The 15,000-nt window shown below is 41.6% G+C and overlaps 1 protein-coding gene across 4 annotated transcripts in view; it reads left to right on the top strand.

The window, feature by feature from the left end:
• Positions 1–15,000, top strand: part of ECPAS (Ecm29 proteasome adaptor and scaffold) — a 100,651-nt gene that overhangs the window by 35,858 nt on the left and 49,793 nt on the right. For all 4 annotated transcript variants that reach the window (XM_037035988.1, XM_037035989.1, XM_037035991.1 and 1 more), the window contains 5 exons: positions 26–194; positions 3,572–3,711; positions 6,530–6,611; positions 8,987–9,106; positions 14,910–14,995. In XM_037035988.1, the coding sequence (XP_036891883.1) occupies positions 26–194; positions 3,572–3,711; positions 6,530–6,611; positions 8,987–9,106; positions 14,910–14,995 (597 nt within the window). The remainder of the gene's footprint in view (positions 1–25; positions 195–3,571; positions 3,712–6,529; positions 6,612–8,986; positions 9,107–14,909; positions 14,996–15,000) is intronic.

Raw genomic sequence — 15,000 nt, 5'->3', positions numbered from 1 at the left:
AAATAAATTTCTGTTTTTTTTTCAGATATGTGTTAAATGAATCCCAGAGTCGCCAAAATTCATCTTCAGCACAGGGTTCTTCTTCAAACAGTGGGGGAGGTTCTGGAATACCACAGCCTCCCCCAGGAATGAGCTTCCATGCAGCTAAGCGAGTTATTGGTGATAACCCCTGGACACCGGAACAGCTGGAGCAGGTACCGTACACGGCTCGTTCACAACGCAGCTTGGCCCTGGGCACGGGCCGCTCCGCAGCCCAGGATGGCGTGTGCAGCACCGTTGCAGTGTGCACAGGCCCCCTAACGAAATACGTTCGAAAGGGGCCGTTCGTGGGATGTGTTCTCTTGACCTTGTCAGTTACTTGTTCGAGCCCCAGGGAAAGGGAGGGGTGGGAAGTGCTTTCGGTTTTTCTAATATTGGTTACATTTCAAGTGTGAAACACAGCACACTTATAAACTGAGTATATTGAGCTATTTTTTAATTCTCGTTTTAAGTTGTGGGTTTAACATTTACTTAGCTGCTCTGGTGCGGTTAGAATGTAATTTATTCAGCATTTTTGGAGCTGTACCTTTTGTGTGAAGTGGGAGGCTCCTGTCCTCCCAAGCGACAGCGTGGGGGACAGCATGACTCCCTTTTATATTTCTCCCTGGGAATCTAAAAACTGGCATTAAGGATCTTGTTCTGGATTTAAACAGGACACAGATGTTCTCTGAGCAGCTTTTTAAAAAGCCTGGTGCTCTGCAGAGAAGGTGCCTCCCCGTGTCAGAGGCACCAGGCGCTGCAGGGAAGGGCGGATGAGCTCAGGGTGCGACTGTGGAGGAGTTCAAGCAGCGTGGGTTCGTCTCCCGGTCCTTCCCCTGTCTCTCCATGGCAGTCGGAATGGTCTGGTCGTTTTCTCTCTGGGAACGTGAATGACCACTGCTCAAAACAGTGTTCCAAGGAGAGGGGAAGAGGCAAGTGGGACATTCTTGCCACTCACAAATTTATAGAAGGATTTGTTCAGCAAGAGCTGTGTGCAATTAGATTTACTTCTTCATGTTTTATATTATAGATTTTTTTCTCATTAAGCCATGACATAAGAAAGAAAGGTAAATAGTAACAGAAGCTCCTCTTTATTGAGTGTGAACTATGCCGATGAGTACTTTGAATTCATGATCTCATTTAATCCTCACAGCAACCCAGTGAGACTCGAAATTTTGACTTCCATTTGGTAAAAGGTTTTGAGATTCGCCACGGTCTCATTTCTAGGACTAGGCTTTGAACCCAGGTCTGTCTGAGGGCTAAAGCTGTGTGTGCCGGAGAGCAGTTGTTAACATTCAGCTGTAATTTGCTGTTGGTTAGTATCTGCCCGTTTCTAAGGGTCTCTGTGTGTCTCGTGTCCTCGTTCTCATAATCTCGTGTTGAGAGGAACAGTTTAGCTTCCAGGATGAAAGCTGTTTTCCTCTAATTTTTAAACCTTTTTTGTTTTACAATTTCCCTTGCAGATAAACAGCTTTTGTTTTGATAAAGTTAACGATAAGGTAAAGATTCAGTTAGTCCAGAACATTATAAAGGGAAGTTCAAAGTGACCTGGAATCCTGCCACCCTAGTTTGCCATTCAGCCACAGCCTGCGCTGTTGTGTGTGCATACACACAAATACAGTTGGGTTCCATGTACAGGGTCCGGCACAAATAACGCCCCCTTTTTATTACAAAGTCTCTTATTACAAAATCCTAAGTGTGTAATTGTGTGACATAACAGCATCACACTCAAGCACACCCTGTGACATTTTAGGTGAAATGTTCAAAATAAAACTATAAATTATTACACCCATATTATTACCCTGCCAGCCATACTCAAGCAGGCCTCACTTCCACCAGACCCTGTATTTTTACATATCATGTAACGCATTATTTTTAGTTCACTTTTTTAAATGAACAGTACCATATATTTTGGACCGTAAGACGCACCTAGGTTTTAGAGGAGGAAAAAAGGAAAACAATTTTTGAAGCAAAAAGTGTGATAAAATATTTCATAACATAAATAACATAGTATTTCACCAGTGTAAATATAAACAGAACTCAACAGCAGCATTAACAACCATTATTCCTCCCAGATTTGGGGGGCGGGAAGTACATCTTTTAGTCCAAAAAATACAGTATATCAAGTTTTTAAAAAATGTCATCCCTTTTAATGCCTGTATACAATTTAATTATATGTAAACCACTAGTATTGTTTTCAGTTTTCTTTGAACTTTTTTTCTTTTCATCCTTCTGTATTTTTGTGTACTTTTACTTCCATATCTGCCCTTTTTTATGTCTTAAGTAAATGTTGGAGTCTTTTCTATTGTAACTCTCCTTACAAGTAAGTTGTGTTGAACAGGAAGAAAGGCAGGCATTTTTATGATGTTTGTGTACCTTTTTAAATTGTGTCCTTTGTCATTTAATAATTTTAAACTGTATCAATTCTAGTTCATATACATAATAACTATTATGTCACTGATTTCTTAAGGTAAATACAAAGTTTTACTACCCAGGTGTATTTATTTTAGAGTTGTTTTTAGTGCAAAGCATAGTTACTTTACATTGCATGAAGTTCCAAGCAGAATCTCTCTTTAGTCTGGGTCTTATTTTAGCCTTTTAATTGCACTGCATGCTATTTGATGAGAAATTCACTTGCATTGAGTAGTGTATGTTTCAAATCAGATTGTCTTCGGCACGTAAGAATATTGAGGACAAGAATTAGTATTTTAGCAATGGGGTGGAACTCCAAGGAATGTTGAGTTTAGTTCCTTTTGAACTGTCATAAACCATGAAGTACTTTATTTCTAATATATTGCCATTCTTATCTGGAGGCTCCAAATTTGGACTTCAGTTCAAGGTTTTGTCATTCTAGAGAGGCCATGTATCCTAAGTTAGGAAGGTTGTGTATCATAATTGTCTTGGAGTCATAGAGACTTGGGTTTGCATCCCGCCTTAATCACTTAATATCTTACTTAATATCTTACATAATATTTTAAGCCTTGCCTCACTTTCCTCATCTGAAAAATGGGTATGATAATACCTCATATACCCTTTGTGACAGTACGGGTGGACCTGGAGAACATTATGCCAGTCAGAGAAAGACAGATAGTATGTGATTTCACTCATACATGGAATCTAATGAACAAACTGAACTAACAAGGCAGATGGGGACAGACTCACAGAAGCAGAGCAGGCGACACCAATGGGGGGCGGGGCAGTTAGAGGGTAGAGGGAGTGAGCAAAAAGGAGAAAGGACTCGTGGACATGACAACAGGGTGGTGATTGCTGAGGGAGAGAAGGGTATAGGGGACTAAATGGTAATGGGAAAAATATGATAAGGATTAAATCAGAAAACAAAAACAACAACAAAAGATATTTCAGAGATTGTGAGGATTAAATGAAATCATGACTCTATGCCTTAGTCTAGTCCCTGGCACATTTGAATAGGAGCTGCTACTCTTGTTACTATTAATCCGTGGTTTGTGGCCGTACTGATTTGTTAAACAGTATTTGTGGTTGGCGGCCTTCGATTCCCTGATCGCCGTTTCTCCTTCCCTTCATTTGTCCACAGTGCAAATTGGGCATAGTTAAATTCATAGAGGCTGAGCAGGTGCCTGAACTTGAAGCTGTCCTCCACCTGGTGATTGCTTCTAGTGACACGCGCCACAGTGTGGCCACGGCCGCGGACCTGGAATTGAAGAGCAAGCAAAGGTAAACTGCACCTGTTTTAAACTCTCAAAACTGGAAAGAAGCTGGGTCTCTGAAAGCTTGCTCAGTGCAGATTTGTTCTTTGAGGGTCTCATGTAATGAAACAGTCAGTTCATGAGATTATGAAGTGTACTTAATTTGTAATGAGGACAGCTTGCTTACGAGCAGAATTCTGTGTAAGAAAAAGAAGAAATGTTGGTTGGAGAAACAGTTTAAACCTGGAAGAGGTCAGGATATTACCGTAAGGAGTGAGACCTTAGGCTAGGAAAATGAACTTAAAGAACTGATGTTAAGAAAGATGACATTTTTCTTAGTTATCATTTTTTAGTTTCTTCTACCTCAAACCATTTGAGATGGGTTTTGATCAAGGATGTGTAGGTATTATGGTTAATACAGTGTAACTCAGATCCCATGAAAAGAGATGTTGAATAGATGTTAATTCACATAGGAGGAAATACATACAGTAAATAGTTTCATAGAAAATACGGTAAGAAATCAAATTGATGCAAAATGAAACTGTGGTGTGCAGGTAAATGCACACCCATTGTACCCATTGGTAAATAAAATTGTGGAATATTTGATAAGCCCCTTTAAGTGTCTGTTGAAAGTACTATTCTTATGCCTTGTTGGTTTGCATTGTTATTTGAAATAATTTTTGGAAAGCAGTTTGCAGTAAGTAATGAATCAAAAATCTTTATTTTACCTAAATGTTGTGGGAATTTATCTTAAGTGAATTATTTAAAAGAAGAAAAAGATTATACTTAGAAAAATAGTATAAATTTGCTCATTATATGCCTCTAATATAATGAGCAAATTTAAAGACAGTTGAATGCTAATAAGGAAATAAAGCCTTGTAAAGGTTCCATGTACTGTAGTTTTCTCTTTCTGAAGAAACCGGTACAGGTAGCGGTAACAGTGTAAGGAAATTAACCTCACCGTGTCTGTATTGTGCGTCTTGAACACGAGCTAGCTGTGGGTGTGATGGCGGTGGGAATGGCCTGCCACTGAGGGGCATGCAGAGTAGCATACAGGAGGAGCGTGTTTGTTGTGGGGTTAGTTCTGGCCATGCCTCTTGCTGATGGTCTGAGTTTGGAAGACTCACTTGACCTTGCCAAGCCTTGGAAAAATAAGAAAGTTGGACTAGAATGTACTTAACATTCCCTCCCCCATACCCAAGTCTAAAATTCCTTCATACTCTTTATAACTGTATTTTTTTGGCATCTGTTTTGAAGAATTTATTTGGTTTTGAAGTGTCCAAATAATTTCCTTTAAAACTTCTCATTGTGTTTGAACTGGCTCCATTTGTTAAACCGTATAGCGGATTGGATTCTTGGAAATACAAACGTGGTGCTTAAGTGTTAGTTTTGGTTCTATTAAGTGCATGCATTTTTCCATAAAATAATATATATAACATTGTTAAGAGGTACAAAGCAAGTTGAGAACAACAGACAGATACTATCCCATTTCGTTAAATAAGAATTCCAAAGTACCTCTTCAAGTGATGCATCTGTTGATCTATTTTTAAAAATCTATGTGCCATTCCTATCCACCTATTTTACATGCATAGGAAAGAAGTCCAGAAAAAGATACACAGCAAAGTTAGTGGTTTCCAAAAAGGGAATAGAGAAGGATATGGTGCAGATTGTAAGGAATTTTATTTTCTATGTTGATTTTGAATTTTTGCAACAAAATGTAATTCAGAAAACTAAAAGTAGAAAGGTGGCAAGCGGGAGAGCAGAAGGAACAGTGAAAATTATCAATAATGGTTAACCACTATTAAGTTTTAAGTTTCTCCTTTGTTTTACTGAAGTGTTTTGTCAAAAATCTCTAAACCTGCAGTATTTCTAGAAGGGAGACGGTGGTGGAGCTTGCGGATTAGTTAGTAGCAATCAGCTGAGGAAGGATGTAGGTGAGTAATAACTAAGCTGTGATGGAGAATGACTTTGAAGACGGTGAAATTGTGGATATACAGGAAGGAGGCAGATTAACAAGCTGTTAATAAAGGAGAGATGGATTAGAAATGGTTTCAAAGCAGCAGGACGATTTGTGTTTGCACGAATCAAGCACACCTTGAAAGCAGAACCAATGTCAGAAGGCAGAGAGAAGACAGTGTGGTTAGATTTTGCTAACCGAGGGGAGCGGGATTGCATTCATTGTTGGTTTATAGGTTTAGAAAGTGACTGGGCAGGGTGCCGCAGAGGGTGGGTGCCAGCCACCAGCCACATGACATGCTAATTCACAGTACCGTGGGGCCCAAGTAGGAATTTGTCTTAGGGACCCCTGGCAGCGTGACTGACTGCTCTCTGGAATTACATGCTAAAACTGCACGTGTGTGCTGGTAGATAAGAACGAGGGATGCTGGCAATTACAGTGACATGATATTAGGAAAATGTGATGGCTGTGAGCTTCCTAGGGTTGTGTCCTTAACGGGTAAAATTTTTTTGTCACCCTCCTTATCGCTTTTGAACTTCCGAGTGAGTGAGTTTCCAAGCGACTAAGAGCAGATGCGTGCGCCAGGGCTCTCTGACCCCGGGGAGGGTGGCTGCGCTCAGGTGGAGCCCACCAGGCTCCTGAGCGGGACCACGCTGGGCCCCGGGGCCCAAGGATCTGTTGAGTCAGGGTGGGATAAGGGATTTTTTTTCTTCTGTTTACAAGCTAACTTTGATGGACGTTAATCTCTTTCCTTCTGTATGTCAGTTGTGCCTTTCATTTGTGTGTTTTTAACTGTTTCTGTTGGTAACAAATGCTGGGGCTGTGGTTTTTTGAAATCATTGAAGTGAGAGAAAGAAAGATTAACAAGTTGTGTTGAAACCTTCTGTAGCTTGATTGACTGGAATAACCCCGCCATCGTTAATAAGATGTACAAGGTCTACCTTGGAGATATACCACTGAAGACGAAAGAGGTAGGTGGTGGCCGTTCGCGCTCACACCGTCGTAAAAAGCACTTTGTTGACATGAGCTCTGGGTCGTCGAACATTTCTTCCCTATTTATTTTGACCGAGGCTTAAACCCAAGCTGTGGGAAATAGTAGTTTTAAACCATGCTAGTCTAGGCAGATTAAAATCCCCTGGTTAACTGAGTTTACCTGATCTGGTGTCTTCAGTTCAGGTGCTTGAATGGTGATGGTTGTCTAGATTAGGGATCAGTGAACTTTTCTCTCTCGGTGCTTTGGGCGTTGGTGGCCGGTGCGGCCGCCACTGCCCGGCCCTGACGCAGCAGGAGAAGCCGCCGCAGGCCACCCGTAACTGCGTGAGCATGGCCCTCTCCCCGTACGACTGTAGGGGTGCTGAGATGTGGGTGTCATGTGATTTTTCTGTATTGCGACATGTTCCCATTTTTAAAAAATCGTTTAAAAACGAAAAACTGTTCTTGACTCACAGGCCCTGCTGAGGCAGATGATGGGCCCGATCTGGCCCGAGGGCTGTACTGTGTTGGCCCCTGGTCGAGAATCCGGGCAGCGATTTTCAGCCTTTTTTTGTCTTCTGGCACACGTAAACTGATTACTGACATTTTGCAGAACACCAGGAAAATATTTCTGGCTCATCTGACAAAAAATAGATGTAATTTCAATTCATTCACACTGGACGGCTGTGGTGCTGGCTGTTGTCATTTTGGGGTTTGACAGTGTGGGGGAAAAGAGGTCAGCGCCCCCGACTCTACATAGTCAGGTGCTGCACGTTTTAAAAATGCCTGGGGTGCACCGGTTGACAATCCCTGATCTCGAGCAGCAGGTCGGCTCTTCTGAAGCCTCGAAGTACAACGTTTGCTTAATAACATGTTATGTTTAGTGCAGTGTGTTTAAAAGTGTTCCGAGTCCAAACCCAGGCATACGAGGATTATTTGCTTGTTTTTCAACAGTGAAGAGTTGTTTTGAAAATCATTATTAGCTCCAGTTAGATTAACTTGAGTGTGATGTAGCCGAGAGAACAATGAATTGGGAATTGGGTACCGGCCCTGACCTGCATGCCTGTAGTGCTAGCTGCCCACAGTGAATGTTCCGTGGAGGAGATGTTGGGCTAGTACTGACCTTCCCTGGGCCTCACGGTCGCTGGGTAACGAACTAAGGGGCTGCATTAGGTCAGTGGTTCTCAGAGTGTGGTCCACGGACCCGTATTGGGTCCCAGAGAGACTTGTAGGGCCTAGGGAGGCAAGCAGTTATGTTTGAACCGACCGTGCAGAAGCCGTGGGAGGTGTGCCTGCGGGGTCCTGGCAAGAATCAGAGCTGTGTCACTAAATAATGTCAACGGTCATGCTGTCCTTCACTGTTAGCATTCATGGTACAAAAGAAAAGAAAAAGTGTAGAGCTCAGCTTTACTTAAGAAGATCCTTGATGTCGACATTGAGACACATGCTTGGCAGGTATTTCCCTAAAATGAAAAAATGAAGCTCCAAGAAAAACAACATGATTTATTGGCAGTGATAAATGTCGAGCTTTCAAGCAACAACTAGAATTTGGAAAAACATGGATTTGTTAGAGTGAGCTTGGCAGCTTGGCAGTACTTCCTGACTTTTTTGATGAGATCCGTGGTATTGTTTTTCTTTTTTTGGTGCATTATAAAAACACATAATAAACCCAGTGAGCCAGTATTTTCCTAATGACCAGTGACGTGACAGAAGCGCGCAGGGATGCTTAGCTAGACCAGTGGGACTGAGTGTGACGGAGCGTGCTGACGTTCGGGGAGTCCAGATCCAAGTGGCTGCTCAGCTTTAACAAGGGGTCGTCCTGTTTTGCTGTAGTGACAAAGAGTATCCACAATTGCCTGAAAAGGCCAAAATTATCCTCAGTTTTCCATCCACATGTCTGTGTGGAGCTGGTTTTTTAAAAATATGTTTAACCAAAACAATATATCACAACACACCGAATGCAGGAGAAGGTGAAAGAATCCAGCCCTCTTCTGTTAAGGTGGACAGAGGATTTAGAGAAAATGTTGAATAATGCCACTCTCCCAGTACAGTTTTTTATTTTGGAAAATAATAGTTATTTTTCTAAAAATATGTTATTTATGAAAATCTGTAGTGGGCTTATTAATATTATATTAAAGTGAATAAGTATTTTAAAATGTTTCAGTTTTAGCTTTAATTTAATCAGTATTGATAGGTATTCCAACATATACAAAAGCTGTTTGAAATCTTTTACAGTTTAAAGTAATTTTTAAGAGTGTAAAAGGGATTTTGAAACAGAAGTTTGAGAGACCGCTGATTTAGATGTTCTCTCATGACTTTGTCAGTTTATAATAATTTTGAATCACGGAATTATAATCCAAAATATTTTTGACAGGGAGCAGTTCTGAAGCCAGAGTTGAAAAGAGACCCCGTCAGTACCAGAGTCAAGTTAAAGATCGTGCCCCACCTTCTTCGCTCTAGGCAGGCGGCGGAAACGTTCCCGGCTAACATTCAGGTAACTCGCTCTTTCAAGAGAAAAATGACCTGTTTACAGCCTTTATGTTTGCTTCCGTAGAGAAAGAACTGCATTAATGGGTATTCAGAAGGTAGGCTAATGCATATAACAAGGTCAGTGAGACTGTATTTTTTTCTGTCTCAAATTTAGCTAGAGGAATGATGAAATTTTTTTTAGCACATGTAATACATAAATTTGCCATTCACTCTAAATGCATAATGATGATCTCTTTTAAACTTGTGTTTTTCTGATTGGCTTTTCTGCACAAATGGTTCCACTAGAAACTTGGTTACTTAGGAGGCAAAATGAGTCATTCTTAATGGAAACCCGACGTAAAGGTAATGATTCTGGTTCTTGGTGTCTTCACCTACTGCTGATGTTCATGGAGGCTGTTCCTTGTTCTGGTTGTTGCAGGGATCCTCTGCCTTGTTTCCCTGCCTGCGGTCTCGCCCAAGAGACTGTAGCCCGTCTCTTTCCTGTGTTGCCTCCAGAGTTACTTTTGCAGTTAGGATCCTTGTACTCTAGTTGGTGTGGTGTATGAGCTTGTCCACCAGAGCCCTTGCCTTTTGCCCAGGTGAGGACCAGCTCGGCTCTGGAAGCAGACAGGTCTGAGTATGCAGCTGACCCTGGAATAACACAGGTTTGAACTGTGTGGGGTCCACCTATACCAAGATTTTTTTCAATAAAAACTGTAAATGTATTTTCTCTCCCTGGTGATTTTCTTAACATTTTCTTGTAGCTTAGTTCTTTGTAAGAATACAGTGTATAATACATATAGTACACAATATATGTTAGTTAAGTGTTTATGATATCGGATAGGCTTTCGGTCAACAGGAGGTTGTAAGTTTTTGAGGTTCTATATGGACTTTTTTATCCTCACCTGAGGACATAGTTACTGATTTTAGAGAAAGGAGAATGGAGGGAGAGAAGGAGGGGAAGAGAGAAAGAGAAACACATCGGTGTGAGAGAAACATCACCAAACCCTTGACCTAGGTTTGTGCCAGATGACACATGGCTAGGAATTGAACTCCCAGCCTTTGGCTTATGGGCCAGCACTCCAACCAACCGAACCTCACTGGCCGGGGCTGTGCAAGGATTTTCAACTGCCCGGGTGGGGTGGGCGTCTGTGCCCCTAACCCCCTTGTCTTTAAAGGGTCAACTACTATATGTCACTAGTGTTTGCTTTTTATCTTAAATAAGCCTTAGTGTTTTTTTCTGCTTTTCTTTAAAACTTTTAAAAATCTGTGAATGGATGTGGTAGTAGCAGCTACCTCATTGCAGTGTTGCAAAGACGGAACGGGGCGATAGAAGGCGTGAGAGCACTGTGGCTAGCACTTGGTCAGTCATGCAGTTTGGGGGAAGTGGTGGCACCTTAGTGGTCATTTCCCTTCTGGTCTCCTATCTGACCAGCCCTTTGTCTGTCCTGTCTTGTCCTTGTGCTCCAACCCGAGAGAGTTGCTCTTTCGGTGGCTCCGATGCTCCCTCTGCCTGGCGTAGTTCCCCGCCCACTTCTAGCCCCCCAGCATCCGCTCCTGTCTCAGGATTCGCTGGTGTGTGCCTTCCATCGGAAAAGTCCCCGTTTCCTGCCCCGCTCTCTTTGGGTCCCAAAGAAAGAACACTTCTTTGTGTTCGCTGGATGGTGGACGCAGACTTCTGTCTTACCATCTGTCCCTCAGAAGGCTTATTTGTTTAAATGGCTGCTTCCTCTTTCTACATGATAAAACTTTTGTTCCCTGTGTCTGGTGCTCTGGTATTTGACTAATTTCAAGTACTCTGTTGTATGTCTTGAGGGAAACATAAAATTCCCAGAGCTCCTTCCATTTCACTTTGTAAGCACTGTTTCCCAGGCAGCGTCTTGATCATTTTGATTCAGAAAATTTGGTTGTAGTAACATGGCATTATATAATAAACAGCTAGAATTTTGTGCTAAAATATTCATAGACCTCTTATAGGTGTACACTTTATTTGTAGTATTTTTTTATATCTTGAAAATAGGCCCTAAAATTTTGTACATTCAAAGACAAACTCTTTGGCCATCACCTATAAACGTTCTTCCTTTTTTAACATTCCCATTCCTAATGATGGCATTACTGTTCTCCTGCACAGTTGGCCCTTCCCCTTTTCTCTCTGCCTGTCAATCACAGAGTCCTTTTAAGGTAGCTTCTTATCAGACACCAGTAGTTTTAACTAAGCACGTGTTACCTCATCTTGATTTTAACAGATGAGAGCAACTTGCACCATTCTTCACATATGATGTGTGTACCAGGAATTTTATTTTTTCCCACAAAACATTAGTATTTTAACTAATTCCTTCTATTATCTGACTATATTGTTCTATATAATATAACATTTTCACATTAATTTTCTAAAAAATGTCTTCCAAATAATGTAGCACTTGATTATATTGGGTTGGCCCATAAGCACATTTAGTTTTTTTCTGTATGATGGTTCTAGTAGTGCTTAGCTGTGTTTAACTTAATTTGAAACAATTTTGTTAGATTGCATTGTGATAGCTGTCATATTAGCGTGCATTAAAAAAGAAACTTACCACAATCGATGAATTTTTAAAGGACGTTTTATTGATTATGTTATTACAGTTGTCCTAGTTTTTTCTCCCCTTTATCCTCCTCCACCCTGCACCCCCCACCCTCCAGCATTCTCCCCCCTTAGTTCATGCCCATGGGTTGTACATGGAAGTTCTTTGGTTTCCTCATTTTCTATACTATTCTTAACATTCCTCTGTCTATTTTGTACCTACTATTTATGCTTCTTGTTCCCTGTACCTTTTCCCCCATTCTCTCCTCTCCCCCTCCCCACTGATGACCCTCCATGTGATCTTCAATTCTGTGATTCTGTTCCTGTTGTAGATGTTTTCTTTTTGTTTTTTGGATTCAGTTGTTGGTAGTTAGGAGTTTATTGTCATTTTACTGTTCATAGTTTTGATCTTCTTTTTCTTAGATAAGTCCCTTTAACATTTCATATAATAAGGGCTTATGATGATAAACTCCTTTTACTTTACATTATTCTGGGACGCACTTTATTTGCCCTCCCATTCTAAATGATAGTTTTGCTGGATGGAGCAATCTTGGATGTAATTTCTTGCCTTTCATGACTTTGATACTTCTTTCTAGCCCCTCTGATACAGACTTTGATACAGCTTCTTGCTGGTAAGGTTTCTTTTGAGAAATTAGCTGATAGTGTTGTGGGAACTCCTTTGTAGGTAACTGTCTCTATTTTTCTTGCTGCTTTTGGGATTCTCTCCTTATCTTTTATCTCAGGTAACAATTTTGATGTGCCTTGGTGTGTTCCTCCTTGGGGCCAATTTCTTTGGGACTCTCTAGGCTTGCTGGACTTCTTAGAAGTCTATTTCATTCACCAGATTGGGAAAGTTTTCCTTTATTATTTTTTCAGATAGGTTTTCAATTTCTTGCTCTTCCTCTTCTCCTTCTGGCAGCCCTATGATTCGGATGTTGGAGTACTTAAAGTTGTCCCAGATGTTCCACACCTGTCCTCATTTTTTTGAATTCTTGTTTCGTCTTTCTGTGCTGGTTGAATGTTAATTTTTTCCTTGTATCCCAAATTATTGATTTGAGTCCCAGTTTACTTCCCTTCACTGTTGGTTCCCTGTATATTTTGCTTTACTTCAATTTGTGTAGCCTTTATTTCTTCCTTTATTTTGCAACTGAGCTTGATCAATTCTGTGAGCATTCTGATGACCAGTGTTTCGAACTCTGTATCAGATAGGTTGTCTATCTCCTGGTTGCTTAGCTCTTTTTCTGGAGTTTTGATCTGTTCTTTCATTTGGGCCATATTTCTTTTTCTCTGTGCCTGTTACGATTTGGTGGGGGGGCAGAGCCCTAGGTATTTGCCAGGGTGGAGTGAACCCCTTTGCTGTGCGGTGGCGCTGCCTGGGGGGGAGGGGTCAAAGGGGGAACAATGCTGCTAGCTTACGCCGCTCTATCCCCACTGTACAACAAACTCTCCTGCGAGACTGGGAGTTTCTCCTGTCTTCACAATCCTTATGGTATTTTACTACTAGAGGTTTTGAGTCTCTAGTTTCCTGGTGAGCCAGACCCTCCTTGCCAGTGGGGTCCACGGCCTTTTCCTGGGTCCTCTTCACCTGCCCTGCTACTTGTCTCTGCCCCTCCTACTGGTCTGGATGAATGTTTCTTTAACTCCTTGGTTGTTGGATTTCCATGCAGTTTGCTATTCTGGCAGTTCTGGTTGCTTTTTGCTTTTAAATTGGTTATCCCTCTTTTGGTCGTGCGAGGATGCGAAGTGTTTTTAGCTACACCTTCATCTTGGCTGGAACTCACAATTGGTACATTTTTTGTGTAGCTATTTAAACATTGAAGATGGAAGAAGATAATGCAACATTTTTGGCATCCTATGTTTTAATTATTTTAAGAAAGGTAAAAAAAGCAACTGAAATGCAAAAAACAATCTGTATAGTGTATAGAGAAGGTGCTGTGACTGGTTGAGCATGTCAAAAGTGGTTCGAAAAGTTTCTTGGTACTCTTGTTATTTTGGCCAAATAATTCTTTGCTGTGGGGCTGTCTTATGCACTGGAAGATGTTCAGCAGCACCCCCAGCCTCTGCCCACTAGAAGCCAATAGCGGGAGACAGCCTGCATACTCAAAATACCCAAATCAATAGGGTTATTGGTAAAAATGAAAAATGTGTCTTTTATTTTATGGAAAAGGCCATATGGATTTTTTGGTCAACCCAATATATAGTTTTATGTCATTTTTCATGTGTGTACTTGACTCTTCAACAAGGTCGAGTGCCCTGATAGGGAGGGGTGCCTTTTCTGTATCTCACAGTCCTTTGATTAGTGTTGATTATACAGCAGATGCTCAATACTGTGTCCAGTCACTTGTTATTTTTAAGTATTCAATAACATCAGAATACAGTTAGTAGTTTTAGGAAACAGTATTTTTTTCAAGTGTAAGATTCTCTTTCCCATAAAAAGTAGGAATTTGAGGAGTTTAGATTTCTTTGATGTTGATGCTTAGTGTCTGAAACCTCTGGATACTCCACAAGCCTATGTGCTATTTGCTCTTTTTGCTGTCTAGACAGGACTACACAGTACATGGAGCTCCTGTACCTCTCCTGTGCACTTTAGAACGCTTTCATTTTGCCCCGGCCGGTGTGGCTTGGTTGGTTGGAGCATGGTTCCCTAAACCAAAGGCTTGCAGGTTTGATTCCTGGTCAGGGCACAGGCCTGGGTTGCGGGTGTGGTCCCTGGTCGTGGCACATGCAGAGGCACCCAGTCGATGTTTCTCACACATTGATGTTTCTCTCTCTCCCTTCCCCTCCCTCCCCCACCCCCGCTCACTCTTCCCCCCTCTCTCTTCCTTCTCCTTCTCTCTCTAGAATTAAAAAAAATGCTTTAATTTCTGTATTTTCCATGAGGCTTTTTAAAATAACTTGTTCTAAGTGTGATTTAGAAACCTGATTCCCCCCAAGTGACCTTCCTTGCGAGTGTCCCCTGTGCAGCACGACTGGCAGAGTGGTGGCCCCTGCAGCCTGCAGTTTGTGCGACTTTGTGGTGGCAGAGCCCCAAGTTTTGCAGACTTGGGGGAGCAGCCGTCGTGTTTGTCACCCCACAGACTGTTGACTGCAGCTACTGATTGGCGTCCCCGGTGTGTCGGCTAAAACGTGTGCGCGTGTTAGAGAGAGCTGCATTCGTTTGGAAGAATGGGGTGTAGCGCGAAACGTGCTGCTGAATCCTAGTATGTGAGAGTAATCCATGGCTATGCTTATTAACCGGTGTTCTTGACCACTAGTTTCTTTCTCCTAGGTGGTGTATGATGGACTTTTTGGTACAAACACGAATTCAAAATTAAGAACGTTGTCCCTGCAGTTTGTGCATCACATTTGTATAACGTAAG

The sequence above is a fragment of the Sturnira hondurensis genome, unplaced genomic scaffold (assembly GCF_014824575.4).
Source record: "Sturnira hondurensis isolate 20B ecotype Veracruz unplaced genomic scaffold, ASM1482457v3 Scaffold0022566, whole genome shotgun sequence".
Classification (NCBI taxonomy): Eukaryota; Metazoa; Chordata; class Mammalia; order Chiroptera; family Phyllostomidae; genus Sturnira; species Sturnira hondurensis.
Note: the sequence above shows the minus strand (reverse complement) of the source record. Positions and strands in the feature narration are given on the sequence as shown.